Genomic DNA, 24,202 nt, shown 5'->3' with positions numbered 1-24,202 from the left:
GTGTGGTTGCAAAGGCGTGAGGAAGGAAGAGAGAATAAGAGCTGAGGTCAGTGAGGAACCTGAAAGCCAGTGGGTACACGGTCTTGTAAGTCATTGCAAGGTCTTTGCCTTTCACCGTGAGGCATGTGGGGCACCATGGGAGGAGAGGTGGGCCCTGGACAGAGCAGACCAGCAGTACCACAGGTGCTGGGCTCGGCCAGAGCCAGAGGCACCAAGCACAGACATAGTAAATGCAGGTGGGGCATCAGGCTAAGGGTGCTGAAGGAACTGAAAGAGTAATAGGTTACAGGACAATGGGGGGAAAAGGAAGAAGGGTTTTCAGGAACATGTGTAAAGAACACATGGATAAAACCAAAGGGGGTAGAATCAAGGTGGGAAGTGGGGAAGGCTGGAGTGGGGGGGAGAGGTGGGGAGGGGAAATGGAGACAATTGTACTTGAACAACAATAAAAAAAGGTGAAAAAAAATTTTTAATTTTAAAATATTTTTTTAAAAAAGAGTGATAGGTTATGGAGAACAGAGATGAGGCAGAGAATGAAATGCACTTCAACAGAAGGGAAACATAAGAACAGAAAAGATTTTGCCTCCTTCCTGAATAAAATACTAAACATAATCCTGGGACCAATGGACAGGGACTGGAAAGCCATGTGATAATACATTTAAGTTATCAATTTCTCATTTGCATTGGCAGTAACTTCAATGGCTATAATTACAAACAGCCTTTTTATAAGGTTACATTAGGAAGAGATTTGGGTTTTCAAGGCTGATATCATAGATAGAGACTTGCTCTTTAAAGATTATTCCATTTGCAGGAACATTACTTATTGCCAAGCACCCATCTGTTTTGCATTTTAGTACTAACTTTTTTATCCTCACACTCATTTCACTGAGAAGTTTCTGGAAAATTATACTGGACAGCAGTAGTGGTTGTTATTTTGATGCAAGTACATGATATGCTAGGAAAGCTGAATTTATTTCTATTTCTCTTTTGAAGAGCAATTAATCAGTGCAATCCCCTCAGTCTCCCAAGCCATTGTAAAAACAAAGATTGTAAAAACTACCATTTTCTCCCAGTTATTGCTTTTTAAGTAAACTTATGGCCATCTTTATTTTTTTATTTGAGTAGCTGGCATACAAAATTCTATTAGTTTCAGGTGTACAACATAGTGGTTTGACATTTATGTACCTTACGATGTGACCACCACACTAAATCTAGTCAGCATCTGTTCACCATGCAAAGTTATCACAACATTATCGACTACATTCCCCTTCACCTTCACGCCCATCCCCTAGACCCCTCCCCTCAGGCAACCAGCAGTTGACTCTCTGTTTCAGACCTTTATTTTCCTATAATTTTTTCATCACCTATGCCTTTGTCTTCTGCAACCTGACTTCTGGTCTCACTATTTCACCAAACCTGCTCTCATCAAACCTTTCTTCTTTATTTGGATCCTTCTAGAATCCATCACTACCTTTGACATTTAAGGCCACACTCTCATACTTCAGGGGCACTCAAAGCTCATGATGACACCCACTCTTAGTCTCAGAAGAAAGGGCACCTACTGAAAACGAAGAGCAGGACGGGAAAATATGTGTGAATGAACTTAGCTGTAAGTGCTTAGAGACAGAGCTGAGTTACCCATGGGGCTCAGTTCGGAAGAAGTTTTATTTTTAGTCCGAGAGCCTTAGAAGTCATCTAGGCCACTACCCTCACTTTACAGATGACATAATGAGGTACAGAAGACATGTCAGTTAGGATGCCTTTGGTTACAAGTAATAGAAAACAGCAGCTCAATTGGGCTTAAACAGTAAGGAAGTATACTACATGATAGGAGGTCCAGACACAGTAACCCACTGCTGCTCTTCTCTGCGGCTCCCCTGGCCACGCCACCTTCCGACTGTTCGCTCCCACTTCTGGATGTAGGCAAGAGAGCCACAGCAGCTTCAGGGCTCGCATCAGAGCCCTGGCAGTTGAGGGAGGAGAGTAAGGGTAAGCGGAAAGTGTCTCTTTTCAGAAGCAAAGAAACCTGACCAAGAAGCCCCAAGAAGACTCTGTCTCATCACGTCCCCATGTCTAAAGCACTCACTGGCAAGGGAAATGGGATTCCAAGGCTGGTTTAGTTTAAGCCTGGGACTAAGCTTGGGTAAAATGAAGCCCGAGGAGCAAGGTTATTTAATAGGCCATAATCAAAATGTTACTTGTAGATCTGGATAATCAATACCTTGATTCTCATATTTGCCCTACTACACTTCTCAGAGTTCACTTGCTTTTTCTGCTCATTAAAGATGGATTCTACTCTTCTCCCTTTTTGTAAACTTCTCTGGGGAGGGCACGTGTTCTTTTTGCAATTGTTTTAGACTTCTGTGGAAGTGACATAGGATAATGGTAAGCAATGACCATACAGCCACACTGCCTGGGTTCAGATATAGGCCCCCACCCCTCCACCTTTGCGTGTCACCTGAGGTACGTTATCTAATCGCCTTCCTCACCTATAAAAGGGGATGGTAATAGAACCGACCTCATAGAGATGCTGCGAGAATTAAATAAATTACTATATATAAAGTGATCAGAACAATCAATGCCTGTTACACAGTAAGTCCTCTATAAGTATGTGTTATTATTACTGAGGCACATCTACTGGTTGTGCCTGCCTAGCAACCCTTCCCCTTATTTTGTCAAATGTTTCAGTTTTCCTTTGAAGACCTACCCCTCCACCATGCCATACCATGTTGGCACAATTCTCAGTCAGTATGAATTGCTCCCAGCCTCCCCTGGGCAAAAGGGTGGGCACAGGGCCCAAATCAGGCCAATCTCGCCTCTACCGTGGACCCTGAATCTTAAGGAGAATGTCTCAGATAGAAAACAGTTAAAATTCAGTCTCTCTGGTGTCATGGCCTTGAACAGGCTTTTCTCAAGTTTTTGCCTGGACCCCCAGAACTGGTTGTTCTTTCTAAAATCTGATTAACAATTCTTCCTTTGAGTCTGTTAGCTATCCAATCTCCTTTAATAAATTCCTTTTTGCTGAAATTGGCCAAAATTGATTTTTTGTGTTTCTGTGTAAACATTATGTTGAACAAATAGGTCTCACCAAAGTAAATCACAAAGTAAATTTATTTTCGTCTTTCATTGTTTCTTTTTATCTACTCAAAAGCAGTTCTTCTCTGGCCTCTGCACAGAAGTTAAAACAGTGGCTCTGAAGTCAAACATTCTGAGCTCAAATTCTGGCTCCACCTCTTGCTAGCTATGTTGCTTCCTGTCTCTTTGCCTCAGTTTCCTTACCTGTAAAATAGGGGAATAATAACACCTACCTCATTTGGTTACTGTTAAACTTAAATGACTTCCCAAATGTAAAATGCCTGGAAGTGTGCTTGGCACATAGTAAGTCCAAAAAAATGTTATTATTGCTGATGGCAATGGTGGCGCAGTGAGGCCATCTTTCTTCCACATAACTCCCGACCATTCTTGTTTCCATACCCATGCTCACACTAGCCTCTCTCCTTTTATGAATCCTTCGAGATGTTAATTCAAGCACCACCACTTCCACAAGGCCCACATCGATCTACAAAGACCACGCTGACCGGACACTTTGTAGGAATTAGATACTCTATAGCAGATATGGGACTTGATTTACATCATTTTTAACTGTATCTATGTTTAAATAATGACTACCTCAGCAAACAAAGTATCCCTTGAAATAAAAAAAAATATTTTATGTTCCTTTATGTTCTTCATAGTACTTAGTCCGGAGTGAGGTTCACAGTAAGCCCTTAATAAGTAACTTTCAAACAGCTCTATGTATGTCCAGTCACAATTACTTCTGGGTCTGTAATGCTGCAAGCCCTCAGGCCTATGTTTTAGTGTATATGCTGCTGAGGTGACCTCACGGCCCATCTTTTTACTGTGTGTATAAGTTCACCAAAAAGACAGGCTACCGAATTTTCCATTTTCTTCCCACAGTGGCTCAGACACACTGGGCATCCAATAAATACTATTAACTATCTACAAAAGAATTGAAAACTTCAGGAACTGAAAATTAATTCCAAGTATGAAAGGAAATTCCAAATGTATCTGTTACTGTTAATATTTGAAACTATAGTGCTGAAAGGTCTTGTTTTGTGCAAAGACTAAAGACATAAAGATAAGGGGAACAGATACTCAGACACTCTTTCCCCTTCTGATACATATTTTTTCTCATAGAATTGTTGATGAAGGACAAAGTAGAGAAGGTACCTATTGTGGGTTTTTTATTGTCATGTTTCTGGAGAAATGTTCCTTTATTTTTGAAACTCTACATACCATAAAGTACACCATCTTCATTCTCTAATTTCTCTAAGCATGTGAACAAATATATACAGAAATAAAAACTTTTCCCATTAATGCCCACAGTATAGCATTTACATACACACAGATAGCACTGTTTTACAGCTAGGTAGGCAGTTTGTTTTAGTCATGTGGAAAAGTCAGCTGAGAAAGAGAAACTGAGTAAGCCCAGGCTCAATTCCATGTGAAGCAGTCTGTGACATGAAGATGCATAATTTGATGCCACTGACCCTGGGAACAAGTTTATAATACACCTAAATGACACCTCTATAAAATCCCACACTTGTTGGCTTATTGTTGTTTAGTGGATACGATTATTTTGGTTAAGGGGAAAAAAAACCACTTTTTATTCTAAATGCTATCCACTGTAAATTTTCAACCAGACCTGCTCTTCATTGTTTTTCTTTCTACAGAACACTCTAGAAGAGAAAGAAAATGGAAGAGAGAGAAGGATGAGAGGAAAAAAATTTACATATCCTACTTGGATTGTGCGAGACAGCCTGGTGCAACCATATTCTGATTCTCCTCTTCATTCTGCAGCGCAGTGAGCTCTACCATGTTAACCGCCACATCGTTGGTGTGGCCAGGAAGCTGGGGAAGCACTGAAATGATCTTCTCTACCAAGTTGTCGCCGTGATGCCCCACTGCTCCTGTTTCAGCAGACAGAAATATGAACTCACAAAATGGGAGGGGAAATAAGCTGAATTCATGTTCTGTAATGGCCCTTCTGTCAAGAATAACAATTGTTTGGCAGGTTCTCTCTGGAGCACCCATGCCTTTCTTCCCTCTCCAACGTGAATCTTTCCTTTTCTCTCCTAAACTCTGAAGGTCCACTGGAGACTTGCAACCAGGGGAGTGGCAGGCAGTGGCCACACGTCCCACACCTACCCTCCTGAACCTGTCTCCAAGGCCCCTTTTGCTCTGATTTTCCAATAAACTAAAAGCAGCCCCACCTTGGCTCACTTAGCTACTTCTCAGTGAATTCAGGCAGTGCAGTGTGGGTCACTTCTTTCCCATAACCTTTCTGGAGAGCCAAAGCAGCCCCGCCTAGGCTCTCTCTTGCTGCTTCTTCTACCTTTACCCTTCCTTTGTTTCACTGTCCCCAGCTTTAATAAACACACTGTCAAAGTCAAAAAGAAAAAAAGAATAACAAACATTTTTAGTTTCTGTTACAAAATCAGTAACACAAACCCAGCACGTTGTCCTCTGTAGCACTAGTCAAGCTCACAATTACCCAGTACACCCACGCCTTGTGCACTGGATTAATGCTCCAGGAGTACAGACACTGTGTCTGCTCTGGTTACTACTATATTCCCAGCACCTAGTACAGTGCTTACTGATATGGTAGGTATGAGTAAATACATTATCCGTATATACTCAGCCAGGTAAATGGTGTTAGGATGATACTATCCTGAAATTTTAGAGCCAAACTTTGTTTTACTGATGAAGATCATAAGACCCAGAAGGGCTTACAGACCTGACAAAGAATAGCAAATCTCCCCTTTGCTAGACCCGTATCTTCATAATGGCAACTGTTTATCTAGTTCACCCTGTATCCACTATATCTGGCCGGCAACTTAGCAGCTAGTTGGTTCTCACTAAATATTTCCTACATAAAGGAAAGAATAAATGAATGAATGGTGACAGTTTGTAATGATAGAGATATTTATAGAGTGCTTTCTGTGCACCAGGGACTGTTTGAGGTGCTTTAGGTATATTAACTCTTTTAATTACAAGTGAATTAATGACTTCAAATTGAAATTGAATGACCAATATCAAGTTTAATACTTTCCCTATAAAACCAGGTTATCTTTCCAAGAGCCATCATTGCTTGGAAGACCTCATTCCAAAAATGGGTGGGACTTGGCACATTTACTTGTTTGGATCCTACCCACTTCAAATCAATTAACACTTGCTTCCTAATGTCTCTCTATCTCTCTCTCTGTGTTGCTTCTTGCCGTGTCATATTATTTGAACAGAAGAACTAGGTAGAAAAAAATGGAACCAGGAATTCAAGGAATCATCAACATGACTATCATCATTTTTATCACAATAGCTAATATTAACTGAGAGCTTATGATGTACCAGGTAGTAAGCTCCATACATTTATCATCCACTTAATTCTCACAATTCTAGTAGGTAGGTATTACTACACTCATTTACAGAGTAAAAGATTCAGTTTAAGTCACTTGCTCAAGATTACACAACTTGTATTTTACCACCCAAGAACTCAAATTCAGGAGGCAGATAACTCCACAATGATCCTCTTTATTTTGAAGAAATCAGGCTCATAAAACTGACTTAAGACAGAGCCAGCATGAGTGTGTCTAAGGCAACTCTTGATGTGAAGTGAGCGTTTTCACACCGGTAGACTATTCATTGATTAGGCCTGGAAGAAATGACATCTTATTTATGTTGTCTGCGGGTCATGGTTGTCTCCCCATCACTCAGACTACAAGCTCCTCATTAAATACTTGCTGAATGAAAGCCTAGTGACTGTAAGTGGCCCGGAGATCCAGAGGTGGGTCAAAAGTCTCTAAGTGAAAGATATCTTTAAACTAAGCCTGGAATGAAGAAAGTACATTATTATTACTCACTTAAAGAAACCCAAAGTTCAGCTAATTCTCTGTGATAATTTCATGTTTTGTTGTACAATTTCCTTCCGCAAAGTCGGTCATCTGTTAACAAATCACAGCCCTCTTATGAAGAATTGCTAAGAGTACTGGCATCTGCAGATTTCCAAAAGGTTCCCAGGTAGACACTTCATCATAAGTACACTTTTTCAATATCTTGGGCCAGGTGCGGTTGTTTTATAACAAGGCAGTGCATGTTGAAGTTGTATTTACCCTTTACAAGAGCAATTTTCAAACTTTGTCATTTCATGGCACATATAAACTTATTACCAAAATTCTGCAGCACACTAAAAGATATATTTTTGCGGACCTGACACAAAATGGGTGTAATTTTGATCATTCACACCGAACCACTATTGTTGTGTTGGCCATTGTCATTTTTTAATTTGACAATGTAATGGTCAGTGCCCCTGACTAAGTAAGTAGTCAGGTACCGCAGGTTTCTAAAACTCTTGTGGCATATCAGTACGCCTCTTGCGACACACCAGTGTGCCGCAGCACAACGTCTGACAATCACTGCATTACAGAATTTAACAAATTCATCGAAATTGCTAATTTGCTTGTCTGCACCTCCCTAGAACTCTGTGAGATCAGAGACTATGTCCACCTAGTTCCTCTTTGTATTCTCAACCCGACATACCGTAAGGGGTCAATAAAAGATATGCTGAATCAGTGAAAGTTCCAGAACCTTGGAGAGTGGTTATGAACACCTGCACAGCAATCCCATTTACCTGCGAGATCCAGAGTTCTGTCCACAAAGATCACTGAGGCCCTGCCTGCGGACGTCTTCCTCCTGTTCTTGGCAGGAGCGTAATTGGCCAGATCTGCAGCAATGATCCGACTGAAAGGACCTACGGCAAAACACTCCTCCCGTACTCCTAAGTGCTCACACAGAGAACTGAGGCCTGACACCAAGCACCTGATCTGCAGTAGTAGTTCAGGGGGCAGGGCAGAGGCATCCACTTCACCCAGGCTCCCCAGCCTTCTCTTGTCCAGTCGGGCACTATTAAGAAGATGCACATCCTGGGGCAGCAGTGGGAAAAGGGAAGCAAAGGCTGGAGTCAAGGCAAGGTGGGGAGCAGCAGGGGCTAGCAACAACGGGATGTGCAGCACCTCGGCGGTGTAGTTCATGTTGCCCATCCACTCACACAGCTTCTCCTCCAGTTGCTCGAACACTGGCTGCTGCCCCTCCAGCTCAGCAGCTGCCGCCGCTGACACGTGATTAGCCGTGAGGTGGACAGCGTGGTTCACGGCTGTGACCACCACACAATACTGGAAGTGACTGCGGCAGATGATGTTCCGTAGAATCTCCACGGTTCGGCCTTTCAGTAGCGAGCTCAGCACAAACACCGCCTTGGGCTGCTTAGCTCCACCACCAACTGCCGCAGGCTCGAACTCCCGCAGGTGACACGCAGGACCCCCCACCGCCTCCAAGAGTCGGGTGGATCCGCAGCCCCAGTGCAGGCTCTCGGCGCAGGCGGCGTCCAGGTAGACCAGAGCCCGTTTCACTTTGGTAAGCACCTGGTCCCAGCCCTGCTGGGTGAAAGACTGCACGCCCGGGGCGCTCATAGCTGGGGATTCGCAGACTCGAGCACCGAAGTGCAAGAACTTTGCTCAGAACTCACAGCTTCCGGGGACTGGGCTCTCTGAGACTTTGACAGTCAACACAGTACACGCGGTGTCGCGTCTCACTTGTCAAGTGGCTGCGCACGGTGATGACGTCACCGGAGCGTGATTGGCTTGCTGAGATCCGCTCTCGGAAGAAGGCCGGGAGCAGAGAAGAAGTGGGCGGGGCTCCGGGGCTCTGGAATTCCTGGAAAGTTCAGAAAGACTTAAGAGGGCCTGCCTAGCAATAGCTGAACCGTCTTCTTTTCCTCTCCCTGTCTGCTCAGATAACTTTTCCGTGTTCCTGAGAAGACAAAGTTTGATACTTCCTTAGATATGGCCACATCTCTTTAAAAGTACAGCCACTTTCTCCATCTAAGCTCAGAGCATCCTAAGATAAAACAACCAATTGTAATGTTTCGTGGTTTACAGGTTGTTGTCCCTTACGCTATTGCACGCAGGTCTCATAACTAACCTAGTGGTCTCTTTTTCACTTTCTCCATCTTCCCACCCTCATCGCATTATCAGTAAATCTTAATCTGCTTCAAAAATCTTAGAATCCAGACCCTTCTCCTCATCCTTACTCTCACTGTCTTCATCCACCATCATCACTCACCTGCACAATTGCAGTGATCCCCCCTCATTTCCCAGCTTTTCATCTCCTCTTCTTGAAATTCAGTTGTTTTCATAATAAGCTAAACTGGCCCTATGATATTCCTGCTTAAAAGCCTCTCCTGGCCCAATTGCCTACAAGATACAGCCAGACTCCTTGAAATGGCACCCAAATTCTTCATGATTTCCTGGTTTCTCTCCAGCTACTCCCAGCCTGGAGCATTATATATCTACACACGGTAGTCAACAGACTGACCCCCAAAAATTTCATGGGCTCAATTCATCAAATTAGTATTTATTAAGCACTCATCAAGCATTATCATTGTACTAAATTCCAAAGATAGAATAATTAGGAAAATACATTCCCTGATCCACAAAGAATTTACTTTTGGCAAACTCCTAATAAAAATAATCGTTATAATGATACCTTCCATGTGAAGATGTTCTAAGTCACCACTACTATCATCTCCCTGTCCTCCAACTTAGCCCCTCAGCACAAAACATTCAGTTGATGCCTCTGCTAAGGGCTTCTTGTATCATGTGGTGGGTTTCAACATACCTGTTTTCTTTAACATACCTAGCTGGGTAGATTGTGCACTAGAAGCCTGGTATCTCCAACACTAGAACATAACAAGTATTCAATAAATGTCTGTTGAATAATGTTCAATTTATATCCATATAATAAGTGATATAATCAACCAAATTTTAATGGACTTGCACAATATTCCAGACACTGTGTTGGACATTGATGTTATAAAAAGAAATAAGCCACAGCCTTGCCTTCAAAAGAATCTGATTTAAAAGAACCCATACATGTAAAGCAAGTAAAATAAAATGTTACAGAAATGATTAGTTTTTTTCATGTGTAAGAATTACAAAGGAGGAAAAATAAATTCTGACTGGGTGGAGTAAAAAGGGAGGTGCTCAGAAGTTTCATATAGGAAATGAGTTTTGAGTTGCATTCACAGAAACCAGGTGTTCACCAGGCGGGGAGGATGGGGAGGAGGATCCCCTGCAGTCCAGGCAGAAAGTGTAGCACGGACAAAGTGAGTCATGAAACCATACGTGTTCTTTGGAACCACAAATAGTTTAGTATAGCTGGTGTGTGTTGTATAAAGAGAGACTCAAAAAGAAATGGGAGCTAGCAACTAGAAAAGAAGGGGCTAGATCAGGGTGAGTCTTATTTTTTATTCTACATATTAGCAATTCGGGGGTGACTATTAAAGTATTTTTAGGAGTGGAAATATTTTGTTCATGTCTGGAGTTAAGAAAAAAATTCTAGTAAAGACAGACAATAATTTAAAAATTCTAGTAAAGACATGGGCAATCATTTAAAAGATACAGTAAGGTTTTTGAGCTGGAGGAACCGTTAGGAACCAGTAACATCAATCAATCACCCAAAAGTAGAAAAAGAAGGAGTAAAGGTGATACACACTGAGGGCTGTGTACAGAAAAGTTAAGGAGAAAGGGCCAAAAACCTGGTGACTGGATTGACAAAGAGAGTGAAGCAGAGGGAAAATTTCTGATTAATGCCCACTTAAGTGGCAGTCCCTGAGATTTGAAAAATCAAAAGAGAAGCATTTTGGGAATAAATGTACTGAGTTCAGTTGGGGCATGTTTTGGTTTATTTGTCCAATGTTTTAATTGTGACAAAATACATGTAACATGAATTTACCATCTTAACCATTTTGAAGTGTATGATTCAATAATGTTAAGTATTTTCACATTGCTATCCAACCAGTCTCCAGAGCTTCCTCTCTTGTGAAACTGAAAAGCTGCAGTCTATCCCTTAACAACAATTACCCAACTTCACTCCCCTGGCCCTGGCGACCATCATTCTATTTTATGGTTCTTTGAATTTATGACTCCAGATACCTCACATAAATGGGATCATTCTATACGTGTCTTTCTGTGAGTGGCTTATTTCATTTAGCAATATCCTCAAGGTTCATCCATATTATAACATGTTCAGAATTTCCTTCCTTCCGTTTCTTGCTCTCAGATGTTACGGCAGAGTCAAATTAATTCCTGCTAAAATAATATGCTTAAGATAACTAGAGTTACCTCATTTAAATATGATTTGTATTTTGTTAGAAAGAGCAAGTATTTATTTCCCATTCCTCATAAAACCAAGCATACTTCCCTTCACCTCATTTCTAAGTTCTCCATATGCATGATTAACGTAAGGATTTACTAAGCACTTCTATGAGATTGACATTGTAAGGCAGGATCCACTGACTACAGAAAAAAAATTGTTCACCCTTAAAGAGTGTGCAGTTTATATAACAGTGTAGATGTAATAGGAGATGAAACTATTTTCCAGAGACAACTAGAAATATAAAATTTAGCGTCAAAATCTGTAAGAGTATAGAGGAAGGTGGATAATCGGGGCTTAATTGCTCATTAAAGTATCAAGAGAAAGAAAACCTCTGAACATGTGCCTTCAGGTTGTTCAGGTTGCTCAAAGGACAAAAGTATTAAAACATAACCCACACCTGTTTGCCACTAGCTTGTCAAATGCTTTGACATTTGAAACCTCAGTATAATCTTTGTTATCCTCCCAAGAAGTAGGTGTAAAATTTTATTTTAATATTGATTTACTGACGAGGAAAGTGAAGAACATTGAAATTTAAGCAACACATTTAAAGTTGGCAGCAAATAGCACATTTGGGCCTAAATGACATATTCATTCAAAACACATTTATGAGGACATGCTTTCTACTGGGTACTGAGCAAAGCACCTTTATTTGATCTTTAACTCTTATACTGTTGTCATCATTTTAATTGAGCATTACCTTTCAGTAATTCTCACATGTATTAAAACCGATGCTTTGTTGTTTGTTTGTTTTGCTAAGAACCAGCAGATCACAAAAAATAAAATGGAAAACGAATATAATCAGAACATATGGAGTATTATAGTTTGATAAAGTCATAATTTTATACAGTATCTTCAAGATTCCTATCTTTGAAATCTCTCTGATGACTAGGGAGACGAAGACACCTTTAACTACGGATGTTTATCCAGACGAGAGGTTAACTATGGATGATCTATCTTGGAGAAACGCTTGTACGAATCTAAAAGAAGTCATTGACAAGGATCTTCATTGTAGGTTTTTTTTGTACGTTAAGGTGTCAAGTTGAGAACAATCTAAATAACATCAACAGAGAAATAGCCATATTCACTTTATGAGAGACATGCTATGAAATAGTATGAAGCACTTAGAAATGGACATAGTTTAATATACAGGGTCAGGTGGAAGCAAGCCGGAAGAGGACTTTTAAGACTAGCTATTAGTAATTTATGGGCTTCTCTGCTTGTGGGAATCTTCCTTTCAAAGCTTAGCTCAAATGCTACTCCCAGGAAGGAAATTCTGATGCATCAATTATTATTCAGTAATTCTTCAGTTCAGCTTAAGTAATGCCTTGAAAGTCAAGCTCATTTCAGGCAGCTGAAAGGAAAGGAGACTCCTCAGCAAAAAGCAATTGTTTCTTCCATGAAACCACCAGAGTTCTTTATATGCTCATGGAATGATAAAGAGAGAGAACTATAAGTGATTGCCTTATGACAGTCCCAAGCAGAATGTAGAACCTTCATTCCATAACTGTCAGTAAATGCCAAGATAATCCTTACCACCACTTGACGTATTGTACATTTAGGTTTATTGGCTGTCTCCTCATTTGAATGAAAACTTCACAAGAGGTGGACTTTGTTTTTCTCACTGCTCAATCTACATAGCCTAGAAGAGCTCCTGACACTTGGTAGACCCTACATAAGTATTTTTTAAATAAAGAAAGAAATGGAATGAGATAAAAGTGGATTTTAGGAAAGATTTCACAAAGTTGATTATATCTCACTCAACAGAGTTCAGAAGGATGCAGGGATTATCCTAAACGGGTAAGAGAGATCGGGAAAAAGCAGATAGATGAGTATTCAACAGGAAGGGGGATTAAAATCGCATGATTTGTTTAAATTACACAAAATGGTGTCTTACTAGTGGGATGTAAACACTTCGTGTTTGCTTCTTTTATGGTATATCCACTTTTTCCCTTGTAAGAGAGCTAGTTGTTTACTACCTTTTCACAATAGAGAGCTCTCTAAGGGCAGGGCCTATGTTTTAGTTATATCTTTATTTTCCAAGTTCTTAAACAGCAGGCATTCAGTAATTCTTAAATAAATAAATAAATAAACAGTACTTATTGATTAGAAAGTATGGCCATTTGATTGATTTTCAAAACTAAAGCAGATTTCTTTCTGTTAAAATGTCTTGTTTGAAAACTTTAGAACTGAAAGGACTTTAGATATCATCTAGTTCAACTTTCCCATTTTATAGATGAAAAAACTGAAGCATAGAAAGGTTGATCGCCTGAGGTTAGGAAGTAGGTAGTTATAGTTAAGAACTAGAACACCAGTTTTGACCAATCACGTGTCATCTTCTTGAAAGACCTGTTCTCAAAAGTGGCCTTAAAATTTGGCATTATCTACTCAGATAAAAACTGCACATACTTTATGATCTATCTCGGAGAAACACTTGTACGAATCTACAAGGAGTCATTGACAAGGATCTTCATTGTACGGTTTTTTGTACGTTAAGGTGTCAAGTTGAAAGCAATCTAAATAACATCAACAGAGAAATAGCCATATTCACTTTATGAGAGACATGCTATGAAATAGTATGAAGCACTTAGAAATGGACATAGTTTAATATGCAGGGTCAGGTGGAAGCAAGGCTTGCTTGAGTGTGGTTGGTAGGGTAATAATATGGGCATAATAATATCTAGTTTTAATTTGAATGTTTCACCTAAAATGTCATATGGTGTGCTTGAGTGTGATATTGTTATGTTACAGAATTACATGCTTATGATTTTGTAATAAAAAAGGGGTGTTATTTGTGCGGGACCCTGTATATGTAGTAATACAAAGCTCCAAGACACTGTTGAGTTAAAAAAAAAAAAAAAAAGCATCCCACAGAAAAATACATACTGTACTGTACCCTTTTAGGACTCATTAACCTCAGGTTCTCCCACTAAAATAATACAATTCAACTGAAGTAAATGTATAGAAAATTTCAGAATGATTCACAGCACACAAATAACAGGAGCTGTTTTTGTAAAGGGTGGTAGTGGATGAGGGGATCTTCGAACTTAATTGCAACGCTTTGTTTTAACAAGGAGAATCCATTATTCATATCTTAGTTTTGCTTTTGTTTGCTCTTAAAATACTGCAAGAAAGTGGCCATGAATAATGATTTCTTATTTAATAAGAAATAGGGTATTGATAAGTATTCTGTATCACGGCTGATACAATATATTAAGAAAGAAATAAGGCCTTTCAGAAGATGAAACGCAGAAAGTGTCAAAAGCACAACAAAACAATGGAGTACTCGCAGACAAAGGCAGTACCACTTATCAGAGGAACCGTCGGGGGAGGAGAATCCTAGTTTACGCAGGAAGCTCCGGACAAAAGCGTAGTAAATGTAATGTGGGATTCCACAGGGGCGGGGCTAACGACGGTGCGCATGCGCAACTACTTTCACGTGGCCGCCACCACGGAAGCGAAGCCACCTACCGCCGCCGCGCCGCTTGGATACTGCGCATGCGCTGGCGGGCCGAGGCCCGAGTGTGCTTTGCCACCTCTGCGGCTGCGGTGTCCAGTGGATTTCAGTCTCGCGCTTTCTTCGTTCGCTGGCCGGGGCTTCTGCGCCCCTCTTGGGTTTTCGGGCAGCGAGGCTGGGGAAGGGGCTGGAGGGGGCTTTTGACCGCTGCCTTTAAGTTGCGCTCGAGGCGGCCATGTCGGCCGGTGAGGTCGAGCGCCTAGTGTCGGAGCTGAGCGGCGGGACCGGAGGGGATGAGGAGGAAGAGTGGCTCTATGGCGGTACGGAACTTCCTGTCCCTTCTGTCTCTCCCGGGTTCTCCCAGGCCTCCCCTCCCGGCGCCCAAACGGTCGTCCTCTGGGGCCCTTCACGGCTCCGCCTGGGGCCTCTTCTACAGAACCTGGTTCGGCCTAAGTCAGGCCCTGCGTGGTGTGCGCGTTCCCCCGCCCGCCTCGGCCTCCTGTCGTCCAGCTCGCATCCCCAATACGCATGCAGCCCGCCGCGGCGGGGTCGGACCGGGGTCTGGGGCGCGGGCCTGGGCCCCAAGCCTCGCCCTTCGCAGCGTCGGGGCTTCTCGGCTGCCTCGCCTCTCCGCGCTGTTCACGCGAGTTTTTTTTTATATCGATTCTGAGCAGTGTTGGTGTGTCTCTTCAAGCCCCTTGGCAGTAGGATGCCCATCCTGTCCCTTTCTTTAAGCAACAGTCATTCTGTAATAGCTAATAAAGTTGATGCTGTAAAACTAACGTCTTGTTTCTTGATGGTCAGTTTGTATGGAATGCACCTGCAAGGGTACCTCCTTGTCTGAAAGTCGTGCTTTAAAAATAATTAATTAAGAGAGAGAAAGAAAAAGATGGAATACATTATGGCCCATAAAGAAAACCCCGAATGTCTCCTGTATGTATTAAGGTGAAGTTTTTCTTGTTTAAGAGACTGCTCTTTAATCCACATCATAGAAGTAACACATGCCTCTTAGGCTTACAGTTTTCAGTATCATCTTATGTTTTTTTTTTTTTGAAATAAATTTAATGTATCTTGTACTTTTTGAAAGGAACTTGTCTAGGCATTTGGTTTTTAGCGTTTAGTAAGTCACAGTCCCTTCTTGTTACAGATACTAGATTTGAAAGTTTGTTTCTTGCCAGAAATGTATATTCTTCATTGTCTTCACTATAGTAAAAGTATATGCTTGGGCTCCATGTAGCTCCTTGATGATGTGACTTTGACAAACTTTGATTTTGATAAACTTGTCATTTGTCTTCGGTGGCAAGATGTAGCATTAGTAATACTCTTTGATATGTAAATACATAGCGTTTATTTTACAAAGATAGAAGTCTATACTTCTTATTTTTATGGAAGTAGAGTCTGATATTTTTTTTATAAAAGACATATCTTGATAAGTCATTACAAGGTGATCTAACTTTGGATGTGCTTATAGGCCCATGGGACGTGCATGTGCACAGTGATTTGGCAAAGGACCTAGGTTAGTGCTTGTGATGATCACTTCAGATTTTCATACTACTGGTTTCTTTAAGAGTGGTTTGTTAATTTCATTTATTTATTTATGTATTTCTTTTTGGTAGATGAAAATGAAGTTGAAAGGCCAGAAGAAGAAAATACCAGGTTGGTGAAATTTCTTGTTGATACTTAACACAGGTCGTATAATACAGATGCTCTATCAACAAACTGTCAGAATTCATTGGTTTGATTACAGCGTTCTGACAAAAGGTTGGAAGATACTGAAAGTTTGGAGTTGATTTCTATTTCAGGGCCTGATTTTATACTAGTCTGTTTATTTGCTGGTAGCTTAGGGGACAAAGATTTTGAATTAGGGCTTAACTACTTTTCACTGTTAAGTAATTTTTTTTTTACTTCTAAGTGAGCTCAGTGGTGGAGTATACAATATAACCATTAGACTGCCAAGAAAAAAAATTGTAACTTAAAAAATGTTTTAGAATAAATAATCTTAAATCACTCCTTTTACAATATTTCTGATGGTGTAATGCACTTTGGTTATAATTTCTGCATTTTGTGCTTATTTAATGCAAAAGGGAATTAATGAATTAATTGTTAGTAAGATTAGTTCCCTTTGTTAGATTACTAGAAACGTATGCATATTGTTTATAGAACATGTACAGGGAGCCAGAAACTGAATTCTAAATTTCACAGCAACTCACTCGTACAGGTTAATGGACGTGCTGATTTAACTCAAAGAATATTTGGGTTTAATAAGTGAAGGAAATAGTGCTTCACACCCAGTAGGTTGACTGTAATAAAAAAAGATGGCAACAGGTGTTGGTGTGGATATGGAGAAAATTGGAACCCCCATTCACTGATGGTGGGATTGTAGAATGGTGCAGCTACTTTGGAAAACAGTCTGGCAATTCCTTAAAACGTTAAATAAAGAGTTACCATATGATCCAGAGAAATGAAAACATATATCCATGCAAAGAAAACATATATCCATGCAAAATCTTGCATAGTAAGTTCTCACTTAATATCATCTATAGGTTCTGTGAATTTAGGTGAAACTATCTGTAATGAGACCAATTCTGCCATAGGCTAATTGATACAAACAAAAGTTACAATCCTATAGATATGATCAACATTATAAGAAAATGATGTTGAACAAACGGGCATTATTCAAGCACCAGCTGTACACAAGCGTTCATAGCAGCATTATTCATAATAGCCAAACAAAGGAAATAACCCATGTCCATCAAATAATGAATGGATAGACAAAATGTGGTATATTTATGCAACGGAATACTATTTGGCATTAAAAAGGAATGAATTACTTGTGTGTTAAAACAAGGGTGAATGTTGAAAACATGCTAAGCGAAAGAAGCCAGTCACGAAGGACTACATATTATGTACCCTATTTATATTAAATGGGCAGATAGATAAATCCATAGAGACACCAGGTAGTTAATGTTGGCTGGGAACGGGGGACAGGACAAAATGGGAAGTGACTAATATATACAAGATTTCTTTTGGGGTGATGAAAATGTTCTCGAATTGGTAGTTACAGTTGCACTATTTTGTAAACATACTAAAAACCATTGAGTTGTACATTTCAAATGAGTGGATTGTGTGGTATATCAATTATCTCAAAGCTGTTACTTAAAAACAAGTGAATGCAGGGGAGAAATGAGAAGGAGAAATAGCTTTGAGGGTGTTGAAATTAGACTATTATTCCCCACTTAAAACTATCCCCAATTTGGGAAGACATTTTTTTAAACTTACTGCTACATCATCTGACATTTTCTCATTTAGTTTTTAAATTTTTGTATCCAACCCAGTTTTTAAAGCTAATCTTAACTACAAAGTGAGGATTCGTGTAATTTACAGTTTGGAAGGTAATTACATATTTCTTTATGCACTCTTTTTCAATTGGTCAAGAAATTGATAATAAGGTACAGATTCGTAAATACAGTTTTTTCTAAGGGAATTATTCCATTTTTGTTAATATGAGTTTTGGGGTACAAATCTTCAAACTTATTTTCTGATTGAACATTCTTTAATTTTAATTCCTCAATACAAAGCTTGATTAAATTTATTTGAGAGGCGCCTTCTACCTTCCCTGAGCATCCCTGTCAAAAATCTCTATATTCCTTATTCAAACTTTATTTGGAGAACTATTAAATTTATTTCATCCTGTGGAAAAGATCTATCCTTAAGATATTATTTTTCTAGAAAATGCTTATAATTTTATCATGTTTTTAGCATTTTAATGGTGATTGAGAATTAAAATTTTTAAAAGTTTACTGGGAAAGAGAGCACCAAACTGTGTTCTAGTATCAGTGTGGTACGTCATTGTGTCATCCTAAGTGAGCTGAATCCTTGTCATTAGAGATTTCCTCAGTTTCTTTGTGACTAGTTCATTGTTAAAACCTCAGTTCTTAACCACTGCATTATACTGTCTCCGATTCTCTCATGTTTTATCTATCCATGTTTTGGCTAATACTGTTTTGTGACATAAACAAGCTGAACTTCTATCTGGCTACCTAGAAGCTTATTTAAGCAGGAGGTAAAGGTACTGAAAAAATACAGTTGCTCGTTTGTTTTCTTGGGTCAAGCAGGGGAACAGTGAATTTATCAGATATGCTATCAGTTTTAATTCTGCATTTTACTTTATTTGGAGATTATATTATAAAATAGCAAGGTAGAGTTTAAATGGATTTATATAGAAACCACCTGATATAGAATGAAATTTAGAAGATAACAAAAATCGTAATGAGATCTTTGAACTAGATCAACACCTGGAATTTATTTATTTATTTATTTATTTATTTTAGAAATGCTACTAAATAATTGTTAGTTGCTTTGAACTTGCATTTCCTTATCTGTAGAATGAAGTTAATGGCTAATTCCCACTATGGAAATCATAATTGTTAAAATTATAAGAAACCAGTTACACTGTAGTACAAGAAGTTTTACTTGATAGTTAATGACTATATGCTTGAAAAAAGACACTTGCAAAGAACACATTGTAGGATAGGAATGTCTCGTCTCTGTTGTGTCAATTTTGTTGTAATGGCAAATTTAGGTATTAAGTGGCCTTAAAAAGCAATTAGTTTTTTAATGCATCTGTCTGAGGCTGCCATTGGTATCAAATTTGAAGGCAGCCTTAAATATAGTTTTTTATCTTAAAGTTTATTTTTTTATACGACAGGGAACATATATTCTATTAAAGTGATAAAGACAGCCAGGCAGGGGCATGTGTATTAATTGAATATTTAATAGTTAAATATTACATAAATGTGATATATTTACAAATATATGATCATATATATTATGTGATCATATTACAAATCCGAAAAGAGGAAATTGTTACATAGTCCTTGGCAATTAGAGTAGTTATGTGTCATATAGCGGATATTTGATAAATATTTAGAATAAGTAAAATTGATTAAGTAGGAAGCATATTTTGAAAATGTAAGAAAAAAAAACAACCCTTCAATTGTACCCCACCATCAAATTGCAGATTTGACATCATTAATAAATTGTGGAGGCAGTTCATTCTAGTTCTGATGTGGACTGCGTGTGTTGTGTGAGGCATCAGGAATAGATAGGTAGGTAGTTGTTACCATCCATTTTCTTACCATCCAGTGGAAACAACTTCAGAAAATTACACACTTATACCAGTGTATACCAAAATTATACCAGTGTGCACTATCTGTACTTCTGGAAAGTAATACTAGGCATGTGTATTTATTTTTGTTTGTAGTGCTAATAATCCTCCATCTGGAGCTGAAGATGAAACTGCTGAAAACGGAGTACCTAAACCGGTAAACATAAGGCTTCGAATCTAGTTACTTCTCTGTTTAAAATCTGTATCGATAGTTTTGTGTTCACATAGGAATAAAGCTAAAATTTAATATGACTTTCAGTATCCTGCTTGATCTGGCCCCCTCTTATGTTGCCTACACCTCATCTGGTGCCATGGAAAGCGTAGCAAAGAGAAGTGGTAGAAAGATTCAGATGAAATAGGGCATGTGCAAAGGTCTGATGTTTATTTCAAGGAACTGGTCATAGATCAGCTAAATAGGACACACCCTGATTTTTAGAGCAAACGTTTGAGTCTTCTGAAGCACAAGTTTGATTGTCATGTTCTTTAGCAAAAAAAATTTTTTTGTATAAATGACAGTCTTTGACCTCATACCTGTTAAAAGTGATGTTTTGGAGGGGTGTGAACATATAATGAGTCCTATGACTGTTTTTAACATTCTAACCCTGTAAAAAAAAGAAAGAAATTGTTATTCTGCAATTTTGAATTTGTATACAAAAATTATTTTTGCCTAGGTGTTATACTTTTTAAATTTACTATTATGTGACTAAGCACTAAGTAGCCTCTTAGAGCCAAAACAAAACCTTCATAAATGGTCCTACTTTTACTCATAGAAACAAATTATTCCCTCAACCATTTGCATACAGGACCCCTTCTAGGTGTAAATGAATTCTAGGAATAAGCTGCTTTTTAATTAACCATGACACTGAATCTTAAAATTAATTGTTTTCCTCTTCATATTGTTTTCACCAAGAAGTTTTGAAATACTTTTTGTAATTTTACCTTCTTTTCTTTTTTAAGATTTTATTTATTTACTTTTAGAGAGAGGAGAAGGGAAGGAGAAAGAGATGGAGAGAAACATCAATGTGTGGTTGCCTCTTGCACGTGCCCCAAACTGGGACCTTGCCAACAACCCAGGCGTGTGCCCTGACTGGGAATTGAACCAGTGACCCTTTGGTTCACAGGCTGCATTCAATCCACTGAGCTATGTCAGCCAGGGCTTATCTTCTCTTAGTAAATTACTTCAGACCATTTTTGCAAGAGGAGCAGTTATAAATAGTAGGAAAAAACACGAGGTATTTATAAAGATGGTGAAAAAAGGTTTTCACATTCTTATCCTTTTCTATCATGTAAAACATTGAAGTTATAAATGAAGTAAGTAGCATTTCTGTGAGCTTGTAACTTTTGTGTAAAACTGTAGCTTCATTGCAAAATGAATACTTCTTCAGTTATTCATATTAGATACTGAAATGGATTATTGAATATATTTTAAAATTCTTTATGTTGGTATAGAAAGTGACTGAGACTGAAGATGATAGTGATAGTGACAGCGATGATGATGAGGATGATGTTCATGTCACTATAGGAGACATTAAAACGGGAGCACCACAGTATGGGTAAGTTATTTTTAAGTAACAATTGTGTGACTAAATCAAAGGTAGTATGCCTGTATTAAACTGTTAGTGGGTGATTCCATTGTTTTTACATTTTTCCATCTTACCGTGATATGTATGAGAGAACTCTTGTTAAAATTTCACCTGAGTTGCTAAGAGAGTGGGTCTTAAAAATGCTTACCACAAGGGGGAAAAAAACATTTTTAACTGTGTTGGTAGTGTACGAGGTCTATCCAGAAAGTATCCAGCCATGTAATATGAAAAATAGAGCCATTTGTTGAAGAAGATACAAGAAACATTATACATAGGACAGTGATGACTCAATCCCTTCAACTTAGGCACTTTGGGATCTCACACAGTTCTCCCATTCGCCATCAGCTGCCCCCTCATATTTTCCTGAATCTCATTGATGGTCTGAAATCTCTTCCCTTTCAAAGGTGATTTTAGTTTTGAGAAAAGCCAGAAGTTACAAGGTGTCAAATCAGGGCTGTAGCCAGGCTGGGTCACCTTGGTGATTTGATATTTATTGCCAGAATCTGCACAAGATGTGATGCATGAGCAGGCATGTTGTTGTGATGAAGCTGCCAATCACTAGTTGTCCATAGCTTTGGCTTTCTGAGTCCTCTGAATAGTTTCCACCATGGAATGCCCTAACTTAACTCAAAATTAGACTCAGATTCGTTGTCCTACTCAGTCGTTCCGGGGCTGCACAGTACACATGCTCACTCAGTGGCGTCTACCACCCCAACTGACTAGTACAGTGAAGTTGTCATTGTTCACGCATGTGCATTCCAGTCCACTCTTCTGGGCTGCTTGGTTACATCAATGTAGCACAAACCGTTCTTGTTATATTAACAGTGGTTGGGCTTTTTCTGGATAGACCTCATACGTTAACTAAACTTTGCAATTTAAATATATATCAAATCATTATGTTTTACACCTAAAACTAATACAATGTTATATTTTAATTACAGCTCACGATAAAAGATTTCTTCATCAAATAATTCTTTCCTAAAGATAATTAAGTAAAGTTATATGGAAGCAGCAGTACTTTTGATTCCTGAAATTAAACTGTTTTTATAAATGAATTGATAAAACCAATTTAGTTAGAATTAGAAAACCTTAAATTGCAGTTTGCATCTGTATTGTTCTGCGATTTTATCACTTATCCAAGTCTGAGTGACAAACTTGAAAGTAGTTTAAGATATTTTCTAAAATCTGTGAGTCATTGTCAGTTTATCCAGTTACTTTGTGGGTGTGCAATTTATTTGTACACATTGAATATATTACTGCTTTTTAAGTTTCTCAGGATAATTTTTATTTCGTTTTCAGGAGTTATGGTACAGCACCTGTAAATCTTAACATAAAGACGGGAGGAAGAGTTTATGGAACCACAGGTAAAATTTTTATTTGCAAGTGCATCTGTAGGGAAATAAGGCATATATCTGAATAGATGATAACTACGTTATAATAACTGTTAGAGCTAATTAAAAATCGGCTTTGACCATATATCACAGAGCTAGCTAACAAATATTTTAGGCCGTGTCAACCACAAAGGGCTCCTGTCATGTGTTCTGTTTGTTTGTTTTTGACTTGTCTTACAGCCCTTTAGAAAGGTAAAAACATTTCTTAGCTCACAGACTGTCCAGAAACTGAATTAAAATGTGGAAGTTCCAACTTCCTAGTGGTGCAGGAATCCCTTATTGTAAGTAACAAGTCCTTAACCTGTCTGTCCATTTTACCTTACAGCTGTACCATAAGGTTTGACCTTACCTTTTATGTATGGTAAACATCAATGTTTTGTTTGGAACTTTTGCCACATACAGTGCTAGGAACAGTAAAAAGGTGTCAGTGTTTTCTGATGTATTTCATCTCTCTCAGCTTCTTGCTAATGTAGGTCCTTCACCATTTTGTAATTGTGTAAAATAGGGACAAAAGTCAAAGGGGTAGACCTTGATGCACCTGGAAGCATTAATGGAGTTCCGCTCTTGGAGGTAGATTTGGATTCTTTTGAAGATAAACCATGGCGTAAACCTGGTAAGGTTATTGTAGATTATACCAGTTTTAAGAGATTTATAGTGTAACCAATGACCAGAAAAGTATTTTTCATTATCAGTTTATTATTGTTTTAATGTCATTTTTGTAGTCTTAAATGCATGAGAGTAATAATGAATTAATATAGTAATAAATTAATCATTGATAATGAATTTATTAAATCTTGCTGGTGGCCTAGCATTATATTAAAGTAGACTTGCATATTGTTTTATTATAATGCATTTCTAAAGGAAATAATGTTGATCAAAAATTCATATAATTCTCTTTATGGTAATTGGGAGAACTGGTAAAATTAGAAGGGGTGATAAGATTAATAGAACTCTAAATTTATATTTTATACTTCATAATATTTATGTACTGCATAAAAATAGAATTGAAATATTTGTACATTAAAAGTGTTTTTTATCTTTAGGTGCTGATCTTTCTGATTATTTTAATTACGGCTTTAATGAAGATACCTGGAAAGCTTACTGTGAAAAACAGAAGAGGATACGAATGGGACTTGAAGTTATACCAGTTACCTCGACTACAAATAAAATTACGGTAATTAATAAATATTCCAAAATACCCCTGTCTTTTACTACTGTCCCAGTTTTATTTCCCAAATAAATCACTTTTCCTCTAAAGGTGGTTAAAAACTATATGATATTTAAAAAATTCCATTCTTTTTTTACTATGTTTGTGTTTTTCCCCTCCTTCCTTTTCAGT

The 24,202-nt window shown here is 38.6% G+C and overlaps 2 protein-coding genes across 19 annotated transcripts in view; one reads left to right on the top strand and one right to left on the bottom strand.

Annotated features, from left to right (window-relative positions):
- SCFD2 (sec1 family domain containing 2) overlaps positions 1-8,633 on the bottom strand; it is a 318,320-nt gene extending 309,687 nt beyond the window's left edge. For both annotated transcript variants that reach the window (XM_024573767.3, XM_045183064.3), the window contains exons 1-2: positions 7,685-8,633; positions 4,802-4,970 (exon numbers count right to left, since the gene is read on the bottom strand). In XM_024573767.3, the coding sequence (XP_024429535.2) occupies positions 4,802-4,970; positions 7,685-8,522 (1,007 nt within the window). In that variant the 5' untranslated portion in view covers positions 8,523-8,633. The remainder of the gene's footprint in view (positions 1-4,801; positions 4,971-7,684) is intronic.
- Positions 8,634-14,748: 6,115 nt separating this feature from the next.
- Positions 14,749-24,202, top strand: part of FIP1L1 (factor interacting with PAPOLA and CPSF1) — a 74,527-nt gene continuing 65,073 nt past the window's right edge. For 5 of the 17 annotated variants that reach the window (XM_024573920.4, XM_024573919.4, XM_045182999.3 and 2 more), the window contains exons 1-7: positions 14,750-15,042; positions 16,339-16,378; positions 19,986-20,046; positions 21,339-21,442; positions 22,772-22,836; positions 23,369-23,476; positions 23,907-24,037. In XM_024573920.4, the coding sequence (XP_024429688.2) occupies positions 14,958-15,042; positions 16,339-16,378; positions 19,986-20,046; positions 21,339-21,442; positions 22,772-22,836; positions 23,369-23,476; positions 23,907-24,037 (594 nt within the window). In that variant the 5' untranslated portion in view covers positions 14,750-14,957. Of the gene's footprint in view, positions 15,043-16,193; positions 16,239-16,338; positions 16,379-19,985; positions 20,047-21,336; positions 21,443-22,771; positions 22,837-23,368; positions 23,477-23,906; positions 24,038-24,202 lie in introns of all 17 variants that reach the window. The other 12 variants (XM_045182998.3, XM_024573916.4, XM_024573913.4 and 9 more) reach the window with 4 other exon arrangements.

This window comes from Desmodus rotundus, chromosome 4, assembly GCF_022682495.2.
Source record: "Desmodus rotundus isolate HL8 chromosome 4, HLdesRot8A.1, whole genome shotgun sequence".
Lineage (NCBI taxonomy): Eukaryota > Metazoa > Chordata > Mammalia > Chiroptera > Phyllostomidae > Desmodus > Desmodus rotundus.
Note: the sequence above shows the minus strand (reverse complement) of the source record. Positions and strands in the feature narration are given on the sequence as shown.